This window comes from Aspergillus niger (assembly GCF_000002855.4).
Source record: "Aspergillus niger supercontig An12".
Classification (NCBI taxonomy): domain Eukaryota; kingdom Fungi; phylum Ascomycota; class Eurotiomycetes; order Eurotiales; family Aspergillaceae; genus Aspergillus; species Aspergillus niger.
The window spans coordinates 1,654,958-1,680,139 of record NT_166527.1 but is presented as its reverse complement, the minus strand read 5'-3'; the positions used below and the strand labels follow the sequence as shown (position 1 = coordinate 1,680,139).

Sequence of the window (25,182 nt, the reverse complement as noted above, 5' to 3'; positions counted from 1 at the left end):
TATATTGCGTCTTTAATATCAGTCGACGAAGAAATCTGTCACACGAAAGGATACAGTTAAGAACTCTATGATATCAAGATATCTCTGAAAACAATAAAGTCTTCTGTATTAACTGAGGGCTTTCCCCCCCCCCCCCCCCCAAAAGTTATATATTTTTTAACAAAACTTTAATGTGGACGACGAAACTAGATCGATTTGGCTAAAATATATATTATCTCAACATACTATTAAAGCCGTACAGAGGTGATCAGTTGCGGTTATTGAGTTCAAGTTGCATCGGCTCTAATATATATATTTCATGGTAGGTAAGTAGAATACAATAAAGCTTATAGTTACATGTCCCCTCCCACCTAATACAACTCCCATTTCTTTTTCTTTTTCTTTTTCTTGTTTTTCTTGTTTTTCTTGTTTTTCTTGTTTTTCTTGTTTTTCTTGTTTTTCTTGTTTTTCTTGTTTTTCTTGTTTTTCTTGTTTTTCTTGTTTTTCTTGTTTTTCTTGTTTTTCTTGTTTTTCTTGTTTTTCTTGTTTTTCTTGTTTTATTTCTTTATTTATTTATTTTTATTTTGTTTCCGCGACGAACGTTAGCTCATGCCACATGAGGATGGTAAATCGCAGGGACTCCCAGCATAATTAGGTTATAAGACCTATCAAAGTGGCGGCTTAGATTCAGAGGTGGAGATTGTGGCCATGTGCGAGGAATGACATCGGAGTTTTAGTCCTCCGGAAAAATATGATTTTATTTCCGAGCGACTTCCGAATGAGCATGGAATATATATTCAGGAGCAAACTGCCATGTTTGCGTGGGGTTAAATAAAGAGAGCAGGGAATGTCTTATCTTCTCTAATTTAGCCAATTGACCTACTGTACAAATAAGGGTTGCTACACTGTCGATCGCTGTTCATTATAAATCTAGCGCAGGCGCCATAATAGCCTCCTTGAAAGAACCATTCCGATTACAGTACAGCTTGACGCACAGGGCGTTGGTCCCACAATCAATGAACAATAGATGGAAACACAACACCCACGAGTTAGCTGTCTACAGTTAAATAAATACAATCCATATCTGGCAAGCACAATATTAGATTCTCAGAGAGCATGGCTAAGCATGCGTGGAACCTAGAGATGGACGTTCCCTCGACGTTATCAGCACCCAGGGCTGGAGCTCGGAGGGATTTGAAGCGTAAGCACTAGCGCGGACTATCCATGACTCGCCCCAAAATTTTGCCTGGGCGACACAACATTTAGCGTGTAACGTGGACCTCGTGTTAATTTTACGCTCTCTGTAGACGCCCCTTATATATTGTGTCATTTTCACCGTTGTGAGTGCCCATTTGCTGAGCTGAACACCCCCTGGTCAGAACTTGCATCGATACCCTTGTTCGGTCGAAGGGCGATGGTTGTTCGCCCTCCTTTTTCGACGCAGAAACAATCCAATTAGTAGATTGCTGGGAAGATCTCTTAGCCACCCAATCACACTAAGAGTTCTACTAATTACAGAGCTTATTTCGCCGTTGTTAACGGGCGTTCACGTACTTGCATGACTACAAATCAACGATACATCCGGATTGCTCAACAATCCCCAAGGTCCTGAATATATGACTGCTCTAAGTTTCATAGAGTAAGGTTATACGGATATAAGCATCTTGCTAGATCACGATGGCTTGATTCTTCAGCAATAGGGTAGGAGTAGGCCGAGAAGTGATCAAAGCATACTACATGCCATTCCAACGAGACAAGTAGTAATCATGGCTGATGTAGAGCCACGGATATATAAGCACAATGTGCAGTTTGGGGCTGAAGCTGTCCATCTCAATAATAAGAGGATGGGGTAGGTCTCAGATTTGTTAGGTGGCGTCGACCAGGATCCGAGAAAAAGCATCACACAAATGGCATTAATCCCATGCACGGGGTCTCATTATTATCATTACAATTCCTATTATTGCTATAGTAATCCTTGTTATTATCCCGGTTTCAACTCAGCTCGTATGGCCCCACCCGGGATGCGGATGAAGAGGGCATTTCGTGCACCATTCCCGTAAGGCTTTCCGTAGGCAGCTCGGAAACTGTCCGCGCGCTCGGGGAGACACTTTGGTACTCCATGGCCTGAGGGTGTCGGGTTATTCGACGGCGTAGGAAGAAGATCACCACGGCTGCAATAACAAGAACGCCTGCTACCGCGCCGATTACGGGACCCGCAATCCACGCCTGGCTCTTCCCGGAAGAAGAGGTGGATGTTGAAGACGGTGAAGCGGTCGATGTTTGGGTCCCAGAAGCGGTTTTTGTAGCCATAGAGGTGATTGGGGCGGTTGTTGCACTGGTTGTTGAATCTATAGGCAAGACCATCAGTGACATTTGGTGTCTCTGGGACAGATGAGATTCAGGTTTACCTGAGGTTGCTGATGTGGTTGAGGTTGTCGTAGCGGGCAGCTCTCGATAGATTGTGTAGGCAGACCAAAAGTCAGCGCAGAAGAGGTTATATGCGGATGGGGTGGCGTAGGGCTCGGATTGATAGATGGTCATGGTTTGGCATGACATGGACTCGGAACCACTAGTCAAACACAAAGTCGGGTTGTATATCAGCGACAGCCCATCTTAACGCATACATTTGATAGTTTCAAACATACCAGTCCAAGGTTTTATTGTCGACATTGTAGTAAAGTATGTTCCCACTACATGCGGTGGCCCAGGAACAGGTGACAGAAGCAGTGCAGCCGGCTGCATATTGTCCGGAGGTCGACCATGTGCCCGCATCAGTTAGGGCTTGGGCTGCAGTCAAGCATCGGGGTAAGCGACAATGTTCAGGTCAATCAAAATAGCACTGAAATAGCGAACGAGTACTGACTGGTCGTTCCAAGATACCATCCCATAAAATGTGGGCTGTCTTGAATAGAAGTATTCAACGACGTTGTTGTCTGACCAAGGCTCCCCGGCAGCGAGAGTAGTATCACCCAGGAGAGTACCTGCCATGCCGCAGGAACTTTGGGTATCAAGAGTCGCCCCATCATTTTAAAGACCCGACAACTCAATTGGATCCTTGAATATCCTCGCCTCTCGTATGGAGGATGTGCTTGGGCCAAACGAAGGCTATCAGATTCAACGGGTTATTCATTTTCCAGTGCGGAGATTGCCCTTATGTAGCCGTTCCTTGCCCAACGTCGCTAAAAGGCACTGGTAGTGTTCCTACCCCGACTGATGGGGGCCTTAGCGCAGAGAAACCTCGCGTGGCCATGATACAGCCACACTTTAATGCTCGAGCGACTCACGGGTATGGCATTATAACCATCCGGTGAGACTACAGGCCTCTCAGGATTTTGACTAGTTCAACTAGCGGTGGGCCGGTGCCTTTCAAGTAAATTAAGCCTCGCGACTCCCTTCTCCGGTGACACCCGGCACTAAGCAAGCCTAAGGATCTTTTCGCCCTCCAATCAAGACGAACCGTTGGCGACCCTGGTGGAAGCACAAACTCAATCACTCAATTTCCCTGACTGTTAGCGCCTGCGCTAATCCATGATGGAGGGATCCTCGAACCGTGGCAATAATAGTAATCCCACCTTGTTCTTAAACAGGTGGACGCTCTCCGCTGGGCCTGGAGCGCCGAGAATATTTCTCATCTCCTTTCACCTACAATACCCCCATGAAAGCTCTTCATCTTGCACACCTTCGATGCTCCCTTCTACCTTAAAGTCATCGCGCTATGGGCGCTTTGTTATCTTGACGATCCCGCTGCTCGTGTTCAGCTGCCTGCTCTTCCTGACGTGGGACCCACTGCCCGGCCGACTCGCTCGTCAGCAATCGACGTCACAGTCCGATCCGCTATCCCAGGTACCACAAGCAGTTGAGCCACCAAAGGAAGAACCATCGCAACCCAAAACTCCTGTATCTACCAGCAAACCATCCAGCTCAAAACCGACTGCTGACATTGCTGGTGGTGATGCTATCTTCGGTATAACTGACAAGCTTTGGCAATCCGCCAAGGATCCCCACCTGAGCGATGACCAAGACGAATGGATCAGCAGCTGGCTTGAGAAGAACCCCTCTTTCCGATATGAGCTCCTGACTGATACCTCCGCTGCCACGTTTGTCCGTACTCATTATGCCTCGCGACCCGACATTATCGAGGTGTTCGAAACCCTCCCGATCCCGATCCTGCGGGCGGATCTTCTGCGATACCTGCTCGTGCTTGCGGAGGGGGGCGTCTGGAGTGATCTCGACGTCACCTGCGATAAGCCCGTGGCCGACTGGGTCCCCACGGAATACAAGAATGCAAAGATCGAGATGATCGTGGGACTGGAGTTTGATTTTGAATGGCGCGGAGAAGGAACGGAGATCGCATCGCAGTTCTGCAACTGGGTCTTTGCGGCACCCCGCTCATCACGAGTTCTTCAGGTGGTGGTAGACGCCGTAGTGGACAAACTGAAAGAGATCGCCGCGATGAATAACGTGCAGGTAAAAGACCTGACGTTAGAAATGCTGCCTATTGATGTTGTCAATGTGACGGGGCCCAAGATCATGACAATGGCAATCTTGGACAGCCTGAAGCAGCTCCTAGGTCGGACGGTTGATGATCGCGACTTCCATGGAATCAAGAAGCCCAAGCTCATCGGTGATGTCCTTATCATGCCTGGTGTGGCGTTTGCGGCATCCCAGAATGGATATCCCCAGGATCAAGGAGATGCGCTGGTTACGCATCACTACGCGGGCTCGTGGAAGCAGGCAGATGCGGAGGCGAAGGAGAAGAAAAAGCAGAAACAGAACGGGCGGGATAAAGTCGTATAGAGTATCATGGGCATTGGATTGTTAGGATTTGTGTTCTGGGATTGGCGTTGGTTGCGCGTTTAGCATTTTGTACAGTGGCGTACTCATAATTCACCTTTATCTGATGGCGGCTCATTCTGCTCCTTTTTTCCGTTGGTAATTTCGCTCAGCAAAGAGAGCAAGACGCCTATTTGCTGATCTTGGTCTCATGAATCCCACATGGTGTTGTATATTTGAAGTTGTGCCATTTCGGTTTTCCACCGGTGATCATGGTCCCGGATGATGATTACAAGCGCCGTCACTAGTAGCTCTGCTTCGTCTACATCTACTAACTAGTAGTAGCGCAGACCTTACGTGTTCATATGACTGGTAATACGAAGCTCTCAACACTTCATTGAAGGGCGTCCGCAGAAGTCATTTAGATACGTTGGGATGTGAGGTTGATGACTGTGACTATTTTTGTCTTTCCGTACCCACTCAACTACTTCGCTGGCTCCGAATTCATTAACGCATTCAAGCAGTAAATAGTGCGTCCAACTGACTATATCAATCAGGTCTAGGAATGTATAAGCACATACGACCACAGGGTGTGGAAAATAGGGCTTCCCGTCCGCTCAGCCGTACTCAAGCCACACGCCGGGAGGTTAGTAGTTGGGTGGGTGACCACCAGCGAATCCCTTCTGTTGTATGTCGGTGTTCACCCTTTTTTTGTGATTTGTTGGGCTTAGTTCCCGTGCCGCTTTCCCTTCACCCTGTTCACCCTCCTTCACCTGAACACTCAGCCTTCCCGCCTGAACCCCAATAAACCTTACCCAAATACCCCGCTTTGATTTGTGAAGCTGACGTGGCGGTTTCTCCTAATATATCACGTAAGTTAACGGGAAGGACTAACTACGCCTTGGATGTATGAGTTGCGGGATGAAATTAGCCAGAAACCGCTTACTGTTTCTTTATTCATGATCTTACCTTTTGGGGAAAAACCAATAAATATACTTTAGTATTGAAATTCAAAGCTGGCTGAAGAAGCTCTCCGAATATCTCTCTCCATCGGTTCTATACGAGTGACTCATGGGCCAAATCACATGACTTCATGTGCCAGAACTTTATATTCACCAGGCTTATCGGCGTCCCTGACACACTACAGTTGGAGTCGTTACTGCTGTCATCCCCTTATACTCTTCGATTGTTTTTCGAACCCTAATGCCAAGCACGCTAGTCTATTATAGGAAAGGATCCGGATTAATGTGTTTTCATAACGCGGTACTGTATGGTACTTCTGTATTATATCACCGAAGCTCATGTATCTTACATGTATATATTATACAGACACAACCTTGGTTACCCCACCATGATGTTTCCTGCAGATAATCTCCTGACGATCAATCTTACCACAGGGATATGATGGCACCCAACCTGGCGCCTTCGCAACATCAAATTATTTGTGATATGATCAAGTGCGATCCATCACTTACTAATGCCCAGATAGCTGAAGCTGCTAACTGCAGCACACGCGCAATTCCTAGGATTCGGTCAAATCTCCGGCTATTCGGCAGTAGCAAAGCCCCTCCAAATAAAGGTGGACGCCCACGAAGCATCTCACCAATAATGCTGGAGGCTCTTTGTGATCATCTTCTTGAAAAGCCTGATCTATACCTTGACGAAATGGCCATCTTTCTATGGGATGAGTTCCAAATATACGCAACTACATCTAGTATCAGGCGGGCTCTGTCTTCTAAAGGTTGGTCCAAAAAGGCAGCTCGGCAGAAAGCAAAGGAACGGAATTCAGATCTGCGGGATATGTATTTCCATTTAATCTCAGATTTTCATTCCTATCAGCTTGTATACGTGGACGAATCTGGATGCGATAAACGAGCTGGCTTCCGACGAACGGGCTGGTCTCCTCTAGGTACAACTCCTATTCAAGTGTCTAAATTTCATCGTGATCAGCGGTATCAAATATTGCCTGCATATTCTCAAGACGGTATCATTCTGTCCCGTATCTTTCGAGGTGCGACCGATACTTCAGTCTTTGAGGATTTTATTGAGGAGCTGCTTCTTCAATGTGGGAAATGGCCAGAACCGAGGTCTGTCATAGTTATGGACAATGCATCTTTTCATTACTCCGAGCGGATCGACCAAATGTGCTTAGAAGCGGGGGTTAAACTAGTGTATTTGCCGCCATATTCGCCGGACCTAAATCCAATTGAAGAGTTCTTTGCTGAGTTGAAAGCCTTCATTCGGCGGCACTGGAGCGTGTATGAAGATAGCCCAGAACAAGGATTTGACACCTTCCTTGAATGGTGCATTGACGTTGTAGGGGCAAGAAAACAAAGTGCGAAAGGGCACTTCCGGCACGCCGGTCTGACTGTTGAAGAGTCATGATGCAGGGACAATTGTTTGTGAGGCGATCTCGCCATTTTTGTGTACATTCATTGAGTCTCCTCAGAGCTAGCCAAAAGATACTAACTATTAGGGTAGATATATCTGTTTGCTACTAAACAAACATCGAATCGCTTCGATCCGATAGCTATGTACAGTACAGTAGAGTAATTATTATCATTCTGTACTCTCTGATTCCATAATAGTGAATGCCCTCCTCTCCAAAAGGTCCAATAAGTCAAACAATGGTTCCCCCGGTCGTTTCTCAGGTTTTGATTTAGCAATTAGATTAAATGGTCGGCTTTCTGTTTTTCGCAGACTAATCAGATATGCGTAGCAAATCGTTCTTTTAACGGTGGCTAAATCAATCAGTATCGTCATAAAATGCTGTTGAATAATAACAAACCATATCCTTCTTTTTCTTCAACTGTTTTCCTTCCGGTCATGATTTCGAAGCACCTTTCTTCTGGCCATATAATTTTTGCATTCGCTTTAATTCGATCAGTTCTTGGCTTTAAAACACAACGGAGATTCGATAGGACCACCTAGAATTTGCTGGCGGAGTTGCGACACCTGCATTTGATGCAAAAGGATCCCGCGATCCTCGTTGCTAAGGTATGCTGTCACTGAACTCATATTTTCCTACACTCAGTAGTGTTGAGCAAATATTGATGATACGTTCGTCGGGGTTGTCGGTGGTTGGAGAAAGTAGGAAGGGCTCTGCAGACCACTATCAGGTCGGTCCTAATATATATAGCTTGTGCGGGGTAATGTGGACGATGGCTTCTTCCATGACGCCCTGGGTGTTTTGTTGACCAGACTTCTCTATTGTAATCGAAAGAAGTACAGGTCTTAAGAACAATAGCCAGTCCACCATTAATGTCGAAGTTTTTCTATTCTGATTTACAACTGATTGCAAAAACGGCGCAAATGTTTACACACTTCTTCTTTCTGAAACCCTTAAGTCTAAACTGTATTTGGAAAGACCACAGAAGAGCTATATTTTTACGAATAATGGATAAAACGGTGAAAAAAGATATTACTGTAAAGAATATTTGTAACGCCTTATACAGGTGATCCACAGGTGGTGATATTTTTTCGGCTTGTGAGGATTACTGCCCTGGTACGGGACATGTCCTTGGGTGGACTAACAAATGGGACAAGGACCCTCATATTAGGCTTCTCGGCAGCATCCTAAAATAATTCAGCAATCTTCGATGGCTTTATCGATAGAGCCACACCAGTTGACCCAGCCCACATTAGGAACAGTCTCATTTGCAATGGCCGACATAGCTATGCTACAAAAATAAATCCTAGGGTAGAGGATGGCTTATCACCAACTTCCATTTTCCTCTCTTTCTTTTGCTTCTTTTCTACGGCCATCACAATAATCGCTTTCGATTTGAACTCTAATCCCGTCCTAAACCCGTCTGAATCACTTCAGGGCAAAGATGGTGAATAATAAATCCATAACCACGGTACATAGACTGTCACATCTTTCAGTGAAAGGGATGGTTGATATGGAACCACTTTCCGCCGGTCCACTCTGTTTAAACAAATTAGCCACGATGGTTGAAATTTTATGGGTAGATAGCAGTTACTTACTTCCTTGCCGATTCGTGTACCTTTCGCCTCTGACAACGTAGTCTCGTGGGATTTTACGCACAAACAGGGCTTCGTACTTGGCATTGTGGAATGCGTTATCTTGAATCCAAAACCCCAGTTCTCTTTTTAGGTCGTATATTGTTGCCCATTCAAGATCGTCATCCTCATCCAAGCAGATTTTCCAGAGAACGACACTCTTCTTGCCATCGTTCACCCGGCGCAGTGCTTCGGTTTTGGCCGTGTCGAAATCAAGATATGCGGAAATGAACGGTGTCGGGTATCTGTTCTTCCAGTTCAGATGTCGCTGGATATATTCCACGAGCTCTATAGCATCGTCTTGTATAAGGGGATCCAGTGTTACTCGGGAAGAAGTATTCCCTGCGATAAAACCTTGTCCCGGTTCAAATGCAGCAACGGAGTCTTTGTCAGTTACCCGGTAGAAAAACATCGTAGTTGCGCGTACTGATAAGTAGCCGAGAGGAGCAGGGGTCTGATTTCAAAATGCAGCAGGGTGAGAAAGGTCGAAATACGGCGCTTTAAGAATATCAGGACTTCAGGATCCTGAAACTAGTGTAACAAAAGGGACAGAAGAACCAGGAATAATTCGAATATATATAGCGTCGCCTCCCTCGCTGTACAATAAATGTGATGGCATAAGATACAGCAACCACGGTGCCTGTTGGATGCCTCACACCAATTTGGCCTATTGACGAGCTATGTTGGGCACACGCGCCTGAACGGTCCCATTGTGCAGCCCCATGTTGACAAACGGCCGACACTACCCCGCCATAATGTCCATGTGGCATAGGGTAATTGGCTTGCTAAAGAGCCGTCATGTGAAATCGTGTAACCTTCATGGCTATGATTTAAATCAGCAGGGATAAATTGGCAGGGATATAGCCAAGCGTCGCTAGGCGTGCTTACCTTAGTAAATCATATCTTGTATGGACTCTAGTTTCGATGGAGCTAGATCAGGAGCCATTTGTGCTGTGGAGGATGATCAACGAGATCTTCCGGAAAGGATCTTTGGTGGGCTCCTGGGGTATGTTCTCCACGGCAGAAGGATGCGCTTGTATACAAGTTACAGGCCACGTAAAATACGCCGAGTCATTCAAAACACAATTAACTACCATTCAATACAGTGGCCTCTACTGTGGCTTTAGGTGTATCTTAGAGACCTGAAGAGTATGAACAATTGCACCAGTTTTGCAATCAGCTGTACGGGATGCCTAGTATGGATAGAGATATGCGCAACGGGAAAGTAAAAAATTGCATACAGCTGGTTGTAAAAACGGCGCAAATACCCATACTTTTCCTTTTTTTCTGGGCTCTAGTGCTAAGCCTTTTTAGGTTAGGTTTCGGATCAGCTATGATACGCGTAATATACTCGTTATACTGGTATGGGCGTATAAAATTATGCCGTACGGCTCTGTGATGAGCTCAGCGAGAGTGGGGCAAAGAGTGAGTGGGTGAGCACTTCCAGCCTTGGCTTTTGACGGAATAATAACGGCCCGAAGATATGACGCTTCCCTAAACGTCACCTCCCCCCCGCCCCACAGTCAGTGAACCTTCAGCCATCAAGCTCCATTATTTTGTGGATCAGACTGCTCCTGTTCGTTAGCATTCGATCATTATTTACCTGGATTCACGTCAAATTAGCTTTCACATGTCACCCACAAGTGTCGGGCACGACTATTATGAAATTCTCGGAATATCCCACGACGCACAGCCGGCTACTGTCAAGTTAGCATACAAACGTCTGGCTTTAGCCAGACACCCAGATAGACGGAAGAACGAACCTAATGCAACAGCTGATTTTCAACTAGTAAGATTTATCGCTATCTACTACCTACCCTTCTGGCCTCTTAGGGCTCGCGCGCCTTGTTATTGATACAGCTAGAAACAGCTTAGCGAAGCTTACGGGGAGCTGTCTGATATTCATAAACGCCAAGAATACGACAAGCTATATCGCTCAGCGATACTTCCCGGGAAAATCAAGAGTCAAAAGATAGCAGAGCTTGAAGAACGACTTCGGCAGTTTGCTCTTAAACGCGAGGGATCGAAAACATTACTGTACAACACAAAGAAAGACCTTATTAGACTCCGCGCTGAGAAAGACAGTGTCAAAGGAGAAAAAGAACGCCTCCTGAAGGAAAGAGCTACAGAGGAGACATGGTGGTCTTACATCTCGTCCTTAATGATAGGAAACACGGTGGAATTCAACCAGCGGAGACAACGACGAGAGCGTGAGATAACTGACTCGATTGGGAAACAACGGACGAAGGAATGGAATATTGATCTTAAACTGGCGGAGGTTCAATATCTTGAAAGAATGCTCGATTCTATCTCTTCTGCTGAGATTGAAATCAAAGTTGAGATAACGAAAATAGAAGAGCGCTGGCGCGAAAGGCTATCATTGCAGGAAATGGAAAGGGTATTGGCGAAATGGAAAAATCAAAGATAATTAGCGAAGGGAACTCGAGTAGCAACACGGCATAGATCTACGAAGGCAGAAACTATAGCCATCAGTCATATATTCAAAAAATTGTGGTAGAGTATAGCGAAGTGTGCTAAGTGGTGCCAACTGAAGAATAATCAGTGGCAGGAGGAACTTTGGTGGATTTGGGACGAAATACACACGTGGTAAGAAATGTCCTTGTATGAGAGGATACAAGCGACGGAAGCCGCGCTGAGTCACCCCAGTGCATAGTTACGTTTTAATACAGAAGCTGGTAACAGATGTCCGGAGGAATAGTCGTAAAAAAGCTTAGCCTAATCCCGATTAGGGCTTCTCAAACATAGGAAGAGTATAAACATTTGCGCCATTTTTGCAACCTAGTGTAAACGAATGGAATCAAAAAACACATGTGTTAAGCCATCCACCAAGTCGTAAACTCATTATATGGCCCAAGTTCGTTGAACCGTCTGCTTTCACATCAACCTCCTCTATGTCTCGAAGAATATTCTCTATGTATTCACCTGCACCGCTAAGTTTCATTATAAGTGCGATAGCACGATGAACATCAAGGAGCCGCCGTGAGGGCGTATCAATTACACGAGTGGGACTAAGGGTTAAAGTCCGCGTGACTGGGAAGAGTGGATCACGTAAAAATGGACTTCGCTCTGTTGAATCAATTTTGTACTGATATGGCACGCCTGTGGGTTCGAAATAAATCTGAAATTCACCGAACATACGATGATAGTCGAGCGTTAAAGTAAGGGCGTTAATGGGGCTGTCAATCTTCGGACCATCAATTAGATGGATGACACCAGGGTCAAACATATCTAAAATCCGAAGCACATTCTTTTTCGAGTCGCTCTATGGAACTATGTTAGCGGAGCGATGAAGCATGTTTTAGATCAGACATACTAGGTCTGCATCTCCAGAGGAAACTGTTGTAAGACAATGTGGTAGAATATGGGCCACTTCCAGGAACTGAAAGCGGTCACTTGATTCGTTTTTCAATTCTATTCCTTCATCGTCCTTGCAATCTTCCCCATACTGCTCGAAACGTTTTCTAGCCTCGCTCTTATCAAATTTTCGAGAAATTACGCAACGATAGCGATCACGCACAAGGCAACTTTTTCGCAAGATAGATACACGGTATGGTGTGCCGGAGGGCGTAGATGTTTGTATTGCGGATAATGATGCAGGCGTCGGTTGCGGAGTCTTGACAGATGAAGCTCGGACTGTGATCATCCAAGTTAAATAGTGCTTCTCACAGTAGAATGGTCAATAGCCAACATACGCGGAAGGAGGAAATTCTCAATGATGTAATCAGCGAATTCTTCGATCGCGCTCTTTGCTTTGTTCTTCTCGTCTGGACTCCAAGACGTAAAGTTATCGAAGAACGTCAAGACAATCGTAATATCAGAATCAATCAAATCAGCAGGCTGTGAACATAGATTTTCGTATATCGACGAGAAAAAGAACGTTAAAAATGTATCCTTAGCTACCACATGCTCATATGTGGCCTTAATAAGTGCCGCTGGCTTGTAACCTTTTCGTGCACTCCTTTCGGGGCCATAACACTGAATTAAGACCTGAAGAAGGTTGGCTGCCGATTGACTTTGGTGGGGTGGTAATGAGAAAGGTTTTGAGAAGTTCAGGACTTTTTCTAAAGATGACTGGTGTCGATGCAAAGGATGTGAAGGCATCATCGATAAGCCCAATCCATTGTGTGAGGTGTGCAGAGGAAGCCAACCAAGGATGTTTCTACAACGCGCCTCAGGTCACGTGGTTGGGAGATCGTCGGGTTCTTGTCAAGTCGAGAACTGTTAAAAAGTTAGTTGCTCATGTACCCGCTAGTCCCACTTAAGACTGTATCGTTATCGGTTTATATAATAAATCTTGGATGACTGTAACAATATATATATATATTCCAGTAGTTAATTGGGCTAGTGACGGGTTAAGCTATGGAACAATACGATCGATTCAACGCGCTTTGGTCTCAGTCATGTCTGTATTGGTTGGCCCAATCTCTAATGTCGCTAACGAACCGGCGTGCGACACCAATTATCACCCCTTGCTTGACGAAGAAGTCTGGGTCTTCCTTCGAAACCTGTTGAAGGTCTAATCCATTTTCCAACGCCACATCACGTGCTTTTTTAATATGGTCTCTATAAATCTCACGGCCAACACGCGACAAGTGCCAATTGGCATATTCCTCCACTGCATCATCTAAGAACCCAGGAATATCAACAGAGTCAATACAGTTGGGACTTGAGCTTGACTGCTCAGCCGTAACAGATCTGTCTGTTAGGCTTTGCGATGACTGCGCGGGGAGGACATTGATATTGATTGGTGGACAAATTGATCCACTTGCGGAATGCTTCGGGTTCTTTTGTTTTTCAAGCCGCAGTGCCTCCTCTGCATAGAGTTGTTCACGGACATCGTCAGGAATATCATCATGCGTATCCAAGATGCCTCCACCCTCAACGTATTTGACAAGTCTCCTCAGATGGTGCGTTCTAAGTTTGTAATGCTTCTTTCCAACAGGGTCCAGCCAGCAATACTGCCCTTCATGGCGGCAGGGTGGCCCAGGACAACGCATCGTTTGATACACTTCCCGCCAATATGGACGTTGTCCAGAAGCCTGTTCAGCATCGATCTGGGCGTCTCGTTCTGTAAGCATTCTCCTAGTTACTGATGACTTTCCTCTCTTATCTGTATTCCGTGAAAGAGGAGGGCCACTGTCCTCTATATAGTTTATGGATATAAAAAGTTTGAGCTTCTTGCCAATATGAAACAGATTTCCCCACATTAAGAGCTGTTTCTCTATAGGTTTCCAATCAATATTAGTGCCGTCAAAACGTTTGTTCAGATCAGATTGTCCACGTTCGTTTACAGATACTCTGACTGTAGTATCATCTGATCTCACACGTTGGTTGTGACGTATTTTTCGACGCATAACATTTTCAGCATCCTGTGTTATCTTCGCCCAGTGTGAACTGGGTGCTACAGCCAAGTCCTGTTCAGTGTCCTTTGACACAGTTCGGTTGTTCAGAGTTACCTTCCACTCAATAGTATAATGAATACAAGGCTTTCCTCTATGTTGCCTCGTAGTCCTTTCTTCGGGCTCCTGGAAGAAACCCAGATGATTGGGCTGGGATTGATGCAAGGGAGTATAAGGTTCATCAAGTACATGTTCAGGTGATGGGCAAAATACGGATGGCGTACGATCTCTACCGAAGTCACCAGGGGTGGGGGCATACGATGGAGTTTGTATCCACGGATCAGGTGGCTGAAGCTGAGAGGCATCGTCATCGTAGTAAGGACTAAACGTCATCCCCTCAAGGCAGTAGATGCCACTGAGAAGCCTAGTGTTGGGATCATCATATGTTAGCCTACACCATATGGGTGTCCCAGCAAGAGTGTCCGTGAGGGAAGAGGTGCAGCTAACAAAACCAGTAAAATGATCAGGTTCATGGACAATGAACTAAGACAGGTACAGTATTGTAGCCCTACCCGTCTTGGTTAACCTGGTAAGGTCAAAAAGGATCGAACCGTGGCTCAGTACAAACAAAAGGAATGTTAACAGTTTGCGGGAGATGCAAGGCACATGCTTTGTCATGTTTGACGCGTTTGCAGTGTAGAAGCTTCCAGCTACCGTAGATTACTGATACAAACTCAATACACTATTTCTATAACCTTACTGTTCAATACAGTACGATCAAAATTTCCGGAATATTAATGTTACGGTTACCTTCCATATGTAGACTAGCGCACTTGGCATTAGGGTTCGAAATACGATCAAAGAGTATTGGGGGGGGTGACAGCAGTAATGACTCCAACTGTAAATCGGCTTCTAGGCGCGCTCCATCTAAATGTTCTGGCTGTGGTGTACAGGGGCATAAAATTACGCACTACCCGAATCGATAGAACTACTCATTTTTATATAGAAGTCAGAATTCATGGTGTTTTGATCATTTTAAATTTTTATATGGCGGGTGGTGGGCAACTCGCTTGCGCGGGCAACTCGCTTACCGATTACGTTAGGGCTGATATTTACGTAAAAATCGTCAAGGGATGCAAGACCAAAGTACTAAAACCCCGGAGTCAACAGCATCCAAGCCCAAGTCCTTCACGGAGAAACCCCAGCGTCCACATCACGAGCGAAGGACCACCTCTAGGCATCGGACGCACCATCCAATTAGAAGCAGCAAAGCGAAACAGCCCAAGAAAAAGGTCGGCCCGTCGGCCTTTTCTGCAACGCTGATCACGGGCAGCGATCCAACCAACACCCTCCAGAGTGACTAGGGGCGGAAATTTATCGGGATTAATTTCCACTCAACCACAAATCACAGTCGTCCCCGGTATTGTCCTGCAGAATGCAATTTAAACTCTTCTGCGAATCGCTTGGATTCCCCGCCCCTGGCCGTAGAGCTTAAAGTATGTCCCTTGTCGATGCGATGTATCACAACATATAAATACTAGCAAGGGATGCCATGCTTGGAGGATAGCAACCGACAACATCACATCAAGCTCTCCCTTCTCTGAACAATAAACCCCACAGAAGGCATTTATGATGGTCGCGTGGTGGTCTCTATTTCTGTACGGCCTTCAGGTCGCGGCACCTGCTTTGGCTGCAACGCCTGCGGACTGGCGATCGCAATCCATTTATTTCCTTCTCACGGATCGATTTGCAAGGACGGATGGGTCGACGACTGCGACTTGTAATACTGCGGATCAGGTGTGTTGTTACCTACTAGCTTTCAGAAAGAGGAATGTAAACTGACTTGATATAGAAATACTGTGGTGGAACATGGCAGGGCATCATCGACAAGGTAAATTGCCCCTTTATCAAAAAAAAAAGAAGGAAAAGCAGAAGAAAAATAAAATAAAAAGAACTCTAGTCCTAACCATCACATAGTTGGACTATATCCAGGGAATGGGCTTCACAGCCATCTGGATCACCCCCGTTACAGCCCAGCTGCCCCAGACCACCGCATATGGAGATGCCTACCATGGCTACTGGCAGCAGGATATGTAAGTCGATTTCTTTAAATATCTACCTGTCATCTTTTACATCAATATGAACTAACTTGATGGTTTTAGATACTCTCTGAACGAAAACTACGGCACTGCAGATGACTTGAAGGCGCTCTCTTCGGCCCTTCATGAGAGGGGGATGTATCTTATGGTCGATGTGGTTGCTAACCATATGGTTCGTGGTCCTTTGCAACTGACTTCGCGGATATGGTTCATTTCAGTACTGACAATGAGTAATATCAGGGCTATGATGGAGCGGGTAGCTCAGTCGATTACAGTGTGTTTAAACCGTTCAGTTCCCAAGACTACTTCCACCCGTTCTGTTTCATTCAAAACTATGAAGATCAGACTCAGGTTGAGGATTGCTGGCTAGGAGATAACACTGTCTCCTTGCCTGATCTCGATACCACCAAGGATGTGGTCAAGAATGAATGGTACGACTGGGTGGGATCATTGGTATCGAACTACTCCAGTAAGATATTTCTCCCTCATTCTACAACTTGGCTGATCGATGATACTTACGAAATCAGTTGACGGCCTCCGTATCGACACAGTAAAACACGTCCAGAAGGACTTCTGGCCCGGGTACAACAAAGCCGCAGGCGTGTACTGTATCGGCGAGGTGCTCGACGGTGATCCGGCCTACACTTGTCCCTACCAGAACGTCATGGACGGCGTACTGAACTATCCCATGTATGGTTCCTCCAACCATGAGCCTTCTTGCAAGTCTCATCTCCTAACGAAACGGCTAAAACCAGTTACTATCCACTCCTCAACGCCTTCAAGTCAACCTCCGGCAGCATGGACGACCTCTACAACATGATCAACACCGTCAAATCCGACTGTCCAGACTCAACACTCCTGGGCACATTCGTCGAGAACCACGACAACCCACGGTTCGCTTCGTAAGTCTTCCCTTTTATTTTCCGTTCCCAATTTCCACACAGAACCCCACCTAACAAGAGCAAAGTTACACCAACGACATAGCCCTCGCCAAGAACGTCGCAGCATTCATCATCCTCAACGACGGAATCCCCATCATCTACGCCGGCCAAGAACAGCACTACGCCGGCGGAAACGACCCCGCGAACCGCGAAGCAACCTGGCTCTCGGGCTACCCGACCGACAGCGAGCTGTACAAGTTAATTGCCTCCGCGAACGCAATCCGGAACTATGCCATTAGCAAAGATACAGGATTCGTGACCTACAAGGTAAGCACAACCTCTAAGCATACCCTAATGGCCTATCTTCAGAGTATCTGACACAAGAGACTAATCACTGGCAATACAGAACTGGCCCATCTACAAAGACGACACAACGATCGCCATGCGCAAGGGCACAGATGGGTCGCAGATCGTGACTATCTTGTCCAACAAGGGTGCTTCGGGTGATTCGTATACCCTCTCCTTGAGTGGTGCGGGTTACACAGCCGGCCAGCAATTGACGGAGGTCATTGGCTGCACGACCGTGACGGTTGGTTCGGATGGAAATGTGCCTGTTCCTATGGCAGGTGGGCTACCTAGGGTATTGTATCCGACTGAGAAGTTGGCAGGTAGCAAGATCTGTAGTAGCTCGTGAAGGGTGGAGAGTATATGATGGTACTGCTATTCAATCTGGCATTGGACAGTGAGTTTGAGTTTGATGTACATAACCAAGGTTGTGTCTGTATAATATATACATGTAAGATACATGAGCTTCGGTGATATAATACAGAAGTACCATACAGTACCGCGTTATGAAAACACATTAATCCGGATCCTTTCCTATAATAGACTAGCGTGCTTGGCATTAGGGTTCGAAAAACAATCGAAGAGTATAAGGGGATGACAGCAGTAACGACTCCAACTGTAGCCCACATCTTGAGTTCGGCAACTACTGTTGGCACGTGACCCTGTGCCTTGTGGTAGCTCCTTAACTTTGTCATCATTCGAAGAATTTTCGTCCCTTCCCAGGTACCATCCAAAAGACAAGCATCCGTCGCTTCACTCTGAGATCAGATGAGAGTAATATTGTTGACTGCGTTTGTGATGCGGGTGATGTCCTCTGCGATCGGCCGCAAGCTGTTTAGTTTGCCCCGGATCTTCTGTGCCGACGGTTGCTCCCCGAATTTTCTTAGCTAGTGTAATCACGCTATTCAGAAAGGCTTCCAAGAATTAGGCCGGTAGTTCGGCGCGTTTGGTGTCGTCAAGCTCCAGCAGTGCTGGGGCCTCGGCTATGATATGGTTAGAATGCTCGGGGTGGGTCACGGCAGGACACCCGACACTGCAACGTCTACCACATTTGAGCGTTATTGGCAGACTTGCGGCGAGATAACGACCGCTAGCTTGTATCAACCAAATCCAACTGAAATTATTGCTTTGCCATCCCAACAGTGGATTTCGGAGGAGGGAGGGGGGAAGATATACGATGAACGGAAGACTGGACAAGATACGTTACATAAAGCAGTACTACTTGTTTCAAACTGTGTACACACCAGGGCTCTCGCTTCAGCGGAGAGTGTCGAAAGATTCAGTAAAACATCGCCAGGGGTGATGGAAAGGGGTTAAGCTAGACACAGAAACATAGAGGAATCAAGAATGAGAGAAGACGTTGTGAAGCTTTGTTCGACGTATTTCGCAGAGCATATTTCTGAGCAGCGGACACGATTTGTAACGTAGCCGTAGACTCTTGGGACTGAAGCTTCACGAAGGGCAGAAGAAAGTGAAGTGCAGCGTCTGAATCGATATTCTGCCTATACAGCCGATAGTTTTCCCCTGAATCTATCAAATGGCCAAGTGTTCGCAGCACTTCTGGGCGCCTTCCGCTTAAACGTATGCCCTGAAGGAGCCCAGTGAACGAGTAAAAATCGCGCAGGCGATAAAATTTCTGCGGTCGGTTTAGTATGAACCAAGGCAAGGGAAGGAGATAATTACCAGCGCCAATTGATCCAACTTTAGATACAAAGCCGGTTCAGTAGCTGAGCATTCCTCTGCTGCTCGGCAAATACTGTTCCACCACCTATTCAGAGCTGTCAAAGGGTCGCCGCTACCCTTCTTCACCATTTCGACGGTGAGCTCCTGAAAGAGGGAAAGAGCTGCTGCCGTAAGCTCTGCTGCCAGTGCCTCCAGTTCCTCCAGCTCCGTGTGGTAGAGTTTGTCAAGAAATGCAGTTTGAGTATTGAAGTCTTGCGAACAGACAACTTCTGGACTTCTGTAGAAATTTCGGAAGCGTACGGCCAGAGCTTCAAGTTGGCAATGGATAAGGGCGATCGGGTTGTCTTTTGAGAGGACTGCTTTTATCGGATCCGTGATAAATCGAGCATCAATGTTGTATTCCGTGTATCGCCGATTACAAACGCATTCACACGCATGATACACCGCTCCGGACAGAAAGGGGTCTGCGGTAAATTTCTCTAAAGTCTTTGAGGCGTCAGGATATGCAGTGGATGGATAGGAAGCGGAAGGGTGATACATTTGTCAAGCCTAGATACTTCTCAAACTCGTTCAAGTGCCTTCTGAGGTAGTAATACAGAATCACGCTTAGCCCATCATACTTAGACTCAAGCGCCTTGACAATAGGTGATGAGCGATCCCTTGCTTCTTGCACCCAGTCCTCGAATTGAACAAGAGGAAAGTACCTTTCACTCTCGTCAATCAGTTGCTGCGCAATTGTGTTGGCATCGGAATCCCATGACGAACGCGGTTGCCACTTCCAACGAATGGAGTCCAGTGCTTCTGGTATCTTGGGTACGTTTGTACCGGATGACTCAAAGCGGAATCCAATCAACTGCGAATGAAATTGTGGCGGCTGGCTAGATGGTTTTTCGCCCGTAAGCAAAACAGGTTCGAGTTCTACATCATAGGCAGTTGTGGCAACGCTCAACGAAGATCGCTCGCAAGGTAATAGAAAGATCATGGTGAAAAGAAATCTAGCAGAAGATTCGAACTGAGGTAGTAGACGAGCATTCTAGCAGGAATTGTGGTACGTTTATATGGAATACTTGATGCCGGCGCCGCAATAAGTAGCAAAGGGATTGCAGAAAGTTCTATAGGGGACAACACAGTAAAAAGGCGGAGATTGCAGAAAAATACAGGGAGACAGCAGATTTGAAGATCCAGGCCTTGATCTGGACTGGGAGGACACCGACCTCGGCAGTGGCTGCATCTTACTGGTGGATATGGTTGGGTGTTCAAACAGGTCACACCCTCTATCCTATCAGGCGAGAGGCTACCCATAGTGCACTGTCCTTCCTGCTTTACGGCACATCCAGCACCCGATTGAAATAGGGGCCGTCGAGGTGTCCTCTCCTCCGACCTGCGTCAAGGAAACCTACTCCTTTTTCTGCCCTCGTCAAGCTGTTCACTTTTCCTTGAAAATGGTCAAACAAACTCGACTTCCTCTTCTACTTGCAGAAGCATTGCCTTGTCGCCTAGACCGTATTCAGGCCAAATTTACGGAGCAATGCAAGGATCTGAAACCGGACGCCTTTCTCCAGCTTACAGTTCTTCTCAGCCAGATTGAACACATAGTTGGAATTCATTACACACCAGGAGTTTCAACATCAGCTAGCACAAAACCTACTTGCGTCGTCTGCGGCCGATCATACTCAAGAATATCTTCCCTGAACTCTCATATCTCGCTAGCCCATCAGTATCTGCGGCGGATCATTGAAGCCAGATCTTGCAATTCTTGCGACAATGAATTCGACTCCCCAAGGCAACTTGTCTACCATGAGAGATCGATTCACAAGGCAGCGTATCTGTCCAGAGCAGACTTTATCTGGCCAGGATTTGAACAACTGAACTCAAGAGAAGGTGGGAGTGACCGTGCATTGACAAGACTGGCGAATAGATGCTAATTTATCGTTCCAGCGCAGAAGTCTTTCCTGAGAACCCTGGCAGGCGATGAGGAAGAGCCAAAAGTTTATGAATTTGTGGGGGAAGCAGCTGACACAAAACGGACAACTTTAGAGCCGGGGGAAGCGGTAGAAGGGAGACGTTTTGATGAGCAATATTCTATCAGCGGTGACGGACATTTGCAATACGATTTAGGGTATTATGGGGATATAGACTCCTGGTTACTACCGTATTCACCGGCTTGTAACGGATCCGTCTGATGTCTCCATGTTTCTTGAGCGGAAGTACTATACATCCCTAGTCAATCAAACGGTCGTTGTTGCAAATATACTATCTCGGCCAAAATTCCGGCCTGTCCTTGAATGTAAGGTATTCTCCAGTCCTTCATCCATCCCGCAACACAGATGCTGTTTTCCGCCATCGTTAGAGACTTCGTGAGTAGAATGTCAGAATGACTTACATATCGGTTCCGCTTAGCAAAACGCTTTTCCGTAAGTGTTCGTTTGGAGTGAAATATTCGAATATCCAAGTAGAATTGCTTTGACCACCGAGGTGAAACACGTTGATGAGTTTAAGATCGGGCAAACCGCTGGATGGCACGAAGAGGCTGTTGCTTTTATTCATTTCGCGCTTTCGAAAACGGCCCGGAAGATATGTGCCTTCGTCCACCCGGAGAAACTGCTTAACGGCCTGAACAATTAGCCCAGAAGCTCTATAAACTCTTGGTATTCTATACAGACATCATTATGCTCGATTTGCCTCTGCTCTATTGTGGCATCGAGGAAAGTTTGATTTTGCATCACAATCCAGCCGTCCACCATGAACTTTCTTCGCGTATCGATAACTTGTCCCTTGTCGCGGACAGAAACAGAATCAACTGAGCCATCGCGAAAAAGGAAGCTGACGACTGATGAACTCATATTGCTCGCTGGTTGCTGTATCGTTGACCCCGCCAGTCGTGTGCGGGGCAGATTCATGAATGTCGGAAGGGCGGACAGCACGTGAGAGTGGGCGAAGAGGGACACTGGAGCGACTTTCTCGAGTCAGGAAAGGAACATCCAGTTCTTCGTAGTGGAGCACTCACCACTTCCAGCTTGGCAGCTAATCCATATCTCATTATTATCCGCCATAATGACAATAAAATTTTGTCTTTGATTGGTTTATTCACTCTAGGACGCCAAAGATGAACAATATATGAGTGGAAAGGATGGGAAATGGAAGGTAGTCGTCGGGTGGAAGCAATGTGAAGACTTTGGGAAGTTCAACGGTCAGGTTTTCTCCCTCAATCTCAATTCTGCGGATAAAGCGAGAGAAGTAATTGCAGTATGTTTTTTCTAAGCGACTACAGATAATACTTTGAGCAAAGGCCTACTATAAATCGTTACGTCGCAAAAATACTGAATACGTTTGCCGATTACGAAGAGGACAGGGCAGGATTAGGCAACAGCGCAGAAAGTACAAGAGAGATTGCAGTATTAACCAGGCAGAAAACGGATAATATTCTGAGCAAAGGCTTACCATAAATCGGCACGTCGCAGAAATACTGGATACGTTTGCAGATTACGAAGAGGATAAGGCAGGTGCAGAAGGTTCAAGAGAGATTGCAGTTATTAATCAAGTGGTTATCCTATAATCAAGTTATCTCATTGGATGAGCCGTACGTTACCATTAACTAGTGTTCATGCTAAATACATAGTTGGCTCACGGCCAAGTAGGTGGTTCATCGCATGCCTTCTTTGGCAGCAAAATTAGTCTACTCCCACTCCCGTCCCTACTTAGTATCATAGCACCACCCTTCAAGGAGAGGAAGTGTACATTATCCCGTACCACTTACTCAAATTGTAGGGGGACGCTACCGCGACACCGGCCAGGCTGCCTCCACACCAGCCTCCGCTTACGCCACATCCTTCCGCCTACCTTAATAGGTAAGGCTCGCTCCCTATAAGGTAAGGCTTGCTTTTCTGAGCCAGCACAATAATACCGCCTACCCGTTTTGAGGCAGTAGTTTATTATCTCAGGCAGTACAACTGGTGTCTCAAGCAAGAATAACTCTATATTAGGAAAGCAGTAATATTACACTGGCTATAAGAAGTGGGCCTTATCTTATAGGGAGTGAACCTTACCTACCAAGGTAGGCAGAAGCATGTGGCATGAGCGGAGGCTGGTGTCGCGGTAGCGCCTCCCAAGTTATAAACTCATCTGTGTGATGCAATGCGGAACAACTCTACTAGTACATGTTTGCCTTAGAAACAAAGTAACAACTGCAACCAGCCCGCAACCTTCCGCCATAATATCAGTCTTCTAATCTTCCGACATGTTACATTAATGCCCATGCGATACGTATGTTGCACTCCTCATCATTGATACCCGAAGTGGGGCAAGGGGCATCTTCAGTTGTGCAATATATCACGTGACATATTATGACACATGTTTTCCTCTTTATAAGTGGTTTAGACTCAACACCCACCACAAGATAACGATGACTCGACACATTTATATCCACACTATATGATGAAGCTCTTGGTTGTATAAATTCATAGTGCTGTGAGTCAGGTTATTGCAAGCACTATTTCGTTGCTAAATATAGGAAGGTACAGAACGTGCTTAAGATTAGAGACAACCTGTGTCTTCCCGTTCGATACTCTACATCAGAGATTCTTTATGGTAGGCTACCTCCACGAAGCTTACATTATATCTAACATCATATCAGGCTTCAAGGATACTCCCTCTTGATAGCTCTGTGGACTTCAGCAACGTCCCTGACAACCGTGTTACGATGGTCGCTGGCAAGAACCAAATGGTTTTCTGGAAAGGGTCCAATGTCACTCTTTATGAGATTGACAATGATGGGAAAGAACACATTACACCTTTTCCAGATGTACCTGATGGCCAAATGGTAATAAGAAGCGGTGAGAAGCTATACATTACTCTGGGCAAAATCAAGGAAGAGTTATAAAGCACTAGGTATATAACTTGCGGCTGAGTTCAATACCGCAGTCTAGATCTAGAGATAAATTCACAATTGCCCCTCGTTCCATCATAATCATTGAGACACACTCTGTAAGCTCCTTTCCCTGCTCAAGTTCCATTCTGCGCACGCGACTATCTCTAATCGCCTTATGTATCTCAACACCAAAGACCTTAGCAATAGCCTCCTCCTTAACACCTTTAATAGTTGACTCAGAAACCGGCACAATTAGCGTAGGTCCGTCATCGATGACAATATACCGAAGAGAACTGGTTGTATTGATTTTGGCGTTGAATAATTCCAGAGCAAGATAGTCAATTCCCGACGAACATATATCCAGACTCATCAGACAATTGACATCACCGTAAAGTGGAAAGGCTGTGGTCACGGCCGCCCTCCAACTGGTTTCCCCTTCAACTGGAGTTGGTACCTTAGAGATAATGTTGCACAGATCTTCGCTGAAAACCGCAGTGATCCCTTCTAAGACAGCGTGTTCGTATGTCGTACCATGAGAATCTGGTCTGCTACGTATGAGTAAAAGTGGCTGCTGTCCATTATTTCTAACTGTCGGTATACCGCAAGCCTTGGCGATTTCTCTCAAGGTAGGGGAACTCAGAATTGGTCCGCTCTGTTCATGTTCTAGTCGATCAAGCAGCGCATCGCGGTGAGAATTATTCATACCAATCATTTTATCCTTGCCGATTGCGACACTGACTATAAATATGGCGGTGGCATCATGCTGGCTACATCGACTGCGCACAGCAACTAGAAAATCGTGGAACCTTCGCTCATTCTTGGACGTTGGTTTTTCATGTAATGACTTTATGGTAAGGGCGACAACACGCTCGTCTTTTCCATTCCGTAGGGACTTAGTCTTGATAATAGTAAGTCCGACATCTGCAATTTTTCTCCATGCATCTTCACAGGTAAGCGGTTTGCGAGGGCAGCGCTTCTTTGACTCCCGTGCCATCGTAGGCAAAAAGGGAAGTTGAGTATGGCCGGAAGATGACAGGAAGATGGCAGGAAGATGGCAGGAAGATGGCAGGAAGATGGCAGGAAGATGGCAGAGATGGCCGGAAGATGACAGGAAGATGGCAGAGATGACAGGAAGATGGCAGAAAGATGGCAGGAAGATGGCGGAGATGGCA

The 25,182-nt window shown here is 46.2% G+C and overlaps 13 protein-coding genes and 1 non-coding gene across 14 annotated transcripts, besides 1 other annotated feature; 5 read left to right on the top strand and 9 right to left on the bottom strand.

The window, feature by feature from the left end:
* Window positions 1-350: 350 nt before the first annotated feature.
* An12g07040 (uncharacterized protein) lies at window positions 351-1,097 on the bottom strand (the record flags this gene model as incomplete). The annotated part of the gene is made up of 3 exons (XM_059751014.1): window positions 351-530; window positions 863-894; window positions 1,055-1,097. The coding sequence occupies 3 exons, from the start codon at window positions 1,095-1,097 to the stop codon at window positions 351-353; spliced, it is 255 nt and encodes an 84-aa protein (XP_059604523.1).
* An 874-nt stretch (window positions 1,098-1,971) lies between these two features.
* An12g07030 (uncharacterized protein) lies at window positions 1,972-2,967 on the bottom strand (the record flags this gene model as incomplete). Its single annotated transcript, XM_059751013.1, has 3 exons — window positions 1,972-2,548; window positions 2,625-2,766; window positions 2,961-2,967. 3 exons carry the CDS (start codon window positions 2,965-2,967, stop codon window positions 1,972-1,974), a joined length of 726 nt encoding a protein of 241 aa, XP_059604522.1.
* A 543-nt stretch (window positions 2,968-3,510) lies between these two features.
* On the top strand, window positions 3,511-4,776 carry An12g07020 (uncharacterized protein; the record flags this gene model as incomplete). The annotated part of the gene is made up of 1 exon (XM_001395719.3): window positions 3,511-4,776. One exon carries the CDS (start codon window positions 3,511-3,513, stop codon window positions 4,774-4,776), a length of 1,266 nt encoding a protein of 421 aa, XP_001395756.3.
* Window positions 4,777-5,327: 551 nt separating this feature from the next.
* On the top strand, window positions 5,328-5,446 carry 5S rRNA. Its single transcript, XR_009468046.1, has one exon. It is a non-coding gene; the product is annotated as a 5S ribosomal RNA (ribosomal RNA).
* A 710-nt stretch (window positions 5,447-6,156) lies between these two features.
* On the top strand, window positions 6,157-7,137 carry An12g07000 (uncharacterized protein; the record flags this gene model as incomplete). Its single annotated transcript, XM_001395718.1, has 1 exon — window positions 6,157-7,137. One exon carries the CDS (start codon window positions 6,157-6,159, stop codon window positions 7,135-7,137), a length of 981 nt encoding a protein of 326 aa, XP_001395755.1.
* Window positions 6,299-12,431: a mobile genetic element (Remark: Ant1 is related to the Tc1/mariner group of DNA transposons;~Title: transposon Ant1 - Aspergillus niger).
* An12g06990 (uncharacterized protein) lies at window positions 7,312-7,580 on the bottom strand (the record flags this gene model as incomplete). The annotated part of the gene is made up of 2 exons (XM_001395717.3): window positions 7,312-7,493; window positions 7,541-7,580. 2 exons carry the CDS (start codon window positions 7,578-7,580, stop codon window positions 7,312-7,314), a joined length of 222 nt encoding a protein of 73 aa, XP_001395754.3.
* On the bottom strand, window positions 8,634-9,187 carry An12g06980 (uncharacterized protein; the record flags this gene model as incomplete). The annotated part of the gene is made up of 2 exons (XM_001395716.1): window positions 8,634-8,680; window positions 8,740-9,187. The coding sequence occupies 2 exons, from the start codon at window positions 9,185-9,187 to the stop codon at window positions 8,634-8,636; spliced, it is 495 nt and encodes a 164-aa protein (XP_001395753.1).
* On the top strand, window positions 10,406-11,203 carry An12g06970 (uncharacterized protein; the record flags this gene model as incomplete). Its single annotated transcript, XM_001395715.1, has 2 exons — window positions 10,406-10,564; window positions 10,646-11,203. The coding sequence occupies 2 exons, from the start codon at window positions 10,406-10,408 to the stop codon at window positions 11,201-11,203; spliced, it is 717 nt and encodes a 238-aa protein (XP_001395752.1).
* On the bottom strand, window positions 11,594-12,897 carry An12g06960 (uncharacterized protein; the record flags this gene model as incomplete). The annotated part of the gene is made up of 3 exons (XM_059751012.1): window positions 11,594-12,058; window positions 12,110-12,429; window positions 12,489-12,897. 3 exons carry the CDS (start codon window positions 12,895-12,897, stop codon window positions 11,594-11,596), a joined length of 1,194 nt encoding a protein of 397 aa, XP_059604521.1.
* A 293-nt stretch (window positions 12,898-13,190) lies between these two features.
* On the bottom strand, window positions 13,191-14,813 carry An12g06940 (uncharacterized protein; the record flags this gene model as incomplete). The annotated part of the gene is made up of 2 exons (XM_059751011.1): window positions 13,191-14,678; window positions 14,760-14,813. The coding sequence occupies 2 exons, from the start codon at window positions 14,811-14,813 to the stop codon at window positions 13,191-13,193; spliced, it is 1,542 nt and encodes a 513-aa protein (XP_059604520.1).
* A 954-nt stretch (window positions 14,814-15,767) lies between these two features.
* amyA (extracellular alpha-amylase amyA/amyB-Aspergillus niger) lies at window positions 15,768-17,809 on the top strand (the record flags this gene model as incomplete). The annotated part of the gene is made up of 9 exons (XM_001395712.3): window positions 15,768-15,932; window positions 15,988-16,026; window positions 16,113-16,228; window positions 16,298-16,406; window positions 16,475-16,703; window positions 16,762-16,924; window positions 16,990-17,136; window positions 17,202-17,442; window positions 17,522-17,809. 9 exons carry the CDS (start codon window positions 15,768-15,770, stop codon window positions 17,807-17,809), a joined length of 1,497 nt encoding a protein of 498 aa, XP_001395749.3.
* Window positions 17,810-18,778: 969 nt separating this feature from the next.
* On the bottom strand, window positions 18,779-20,125 carry An12g06920 (uncharacterized protein; the record flags this gene model as incomplete). Its single annotated transcript, XM_059751010.1, has 3 exons — window positions 18,779-19,096; window positions 19,144-19,629; window positions 19,682-20,125. 3 exons carry the CDS (start codon window positions 20,123-20,125, stop codon window positions 18,779-18,781), a joined length of 1,248 nt encoding a protein of 415 aa, XP_059604519.1.
* Window positions 20,126-21,265: 1,140 nt separating this feature from the next.
* On the bottom strand, window positions 21,266-21,690 carry An12g06910 (uncharacterized protein; the record flags this gene model as incomplete). Its single annotated transcript, XM_059751009.1, has 2 exons — window positions 21,266-21,353; window positions 21,527-21,690. 2 exons carry the CDS (start codon window positions 21,688-21,690, stop codon window positions 21,266-21,268), a joined length of 252 nt encoding a protein of 83 aa, XP_059604518.1.
* Window positions 21,691-24,026: 2,336 nt separating this feature from the next.
* An12g06900 (uncharacterized protein) lies at window positions 24,027-25,181 on the bottom strand (the record flags this gene model as incomplete). The annotated part of the gene is made up of 1 exon (XM_059751007.1): window positions 24,027-25,181. A coding segment is annotated over one exon (1,155 nt), but the record flags the coding sequence as incomplete, so codon positions are not given.
* Between the last annotated feature and the right edge of the window lies 1 nt (window position 25,182).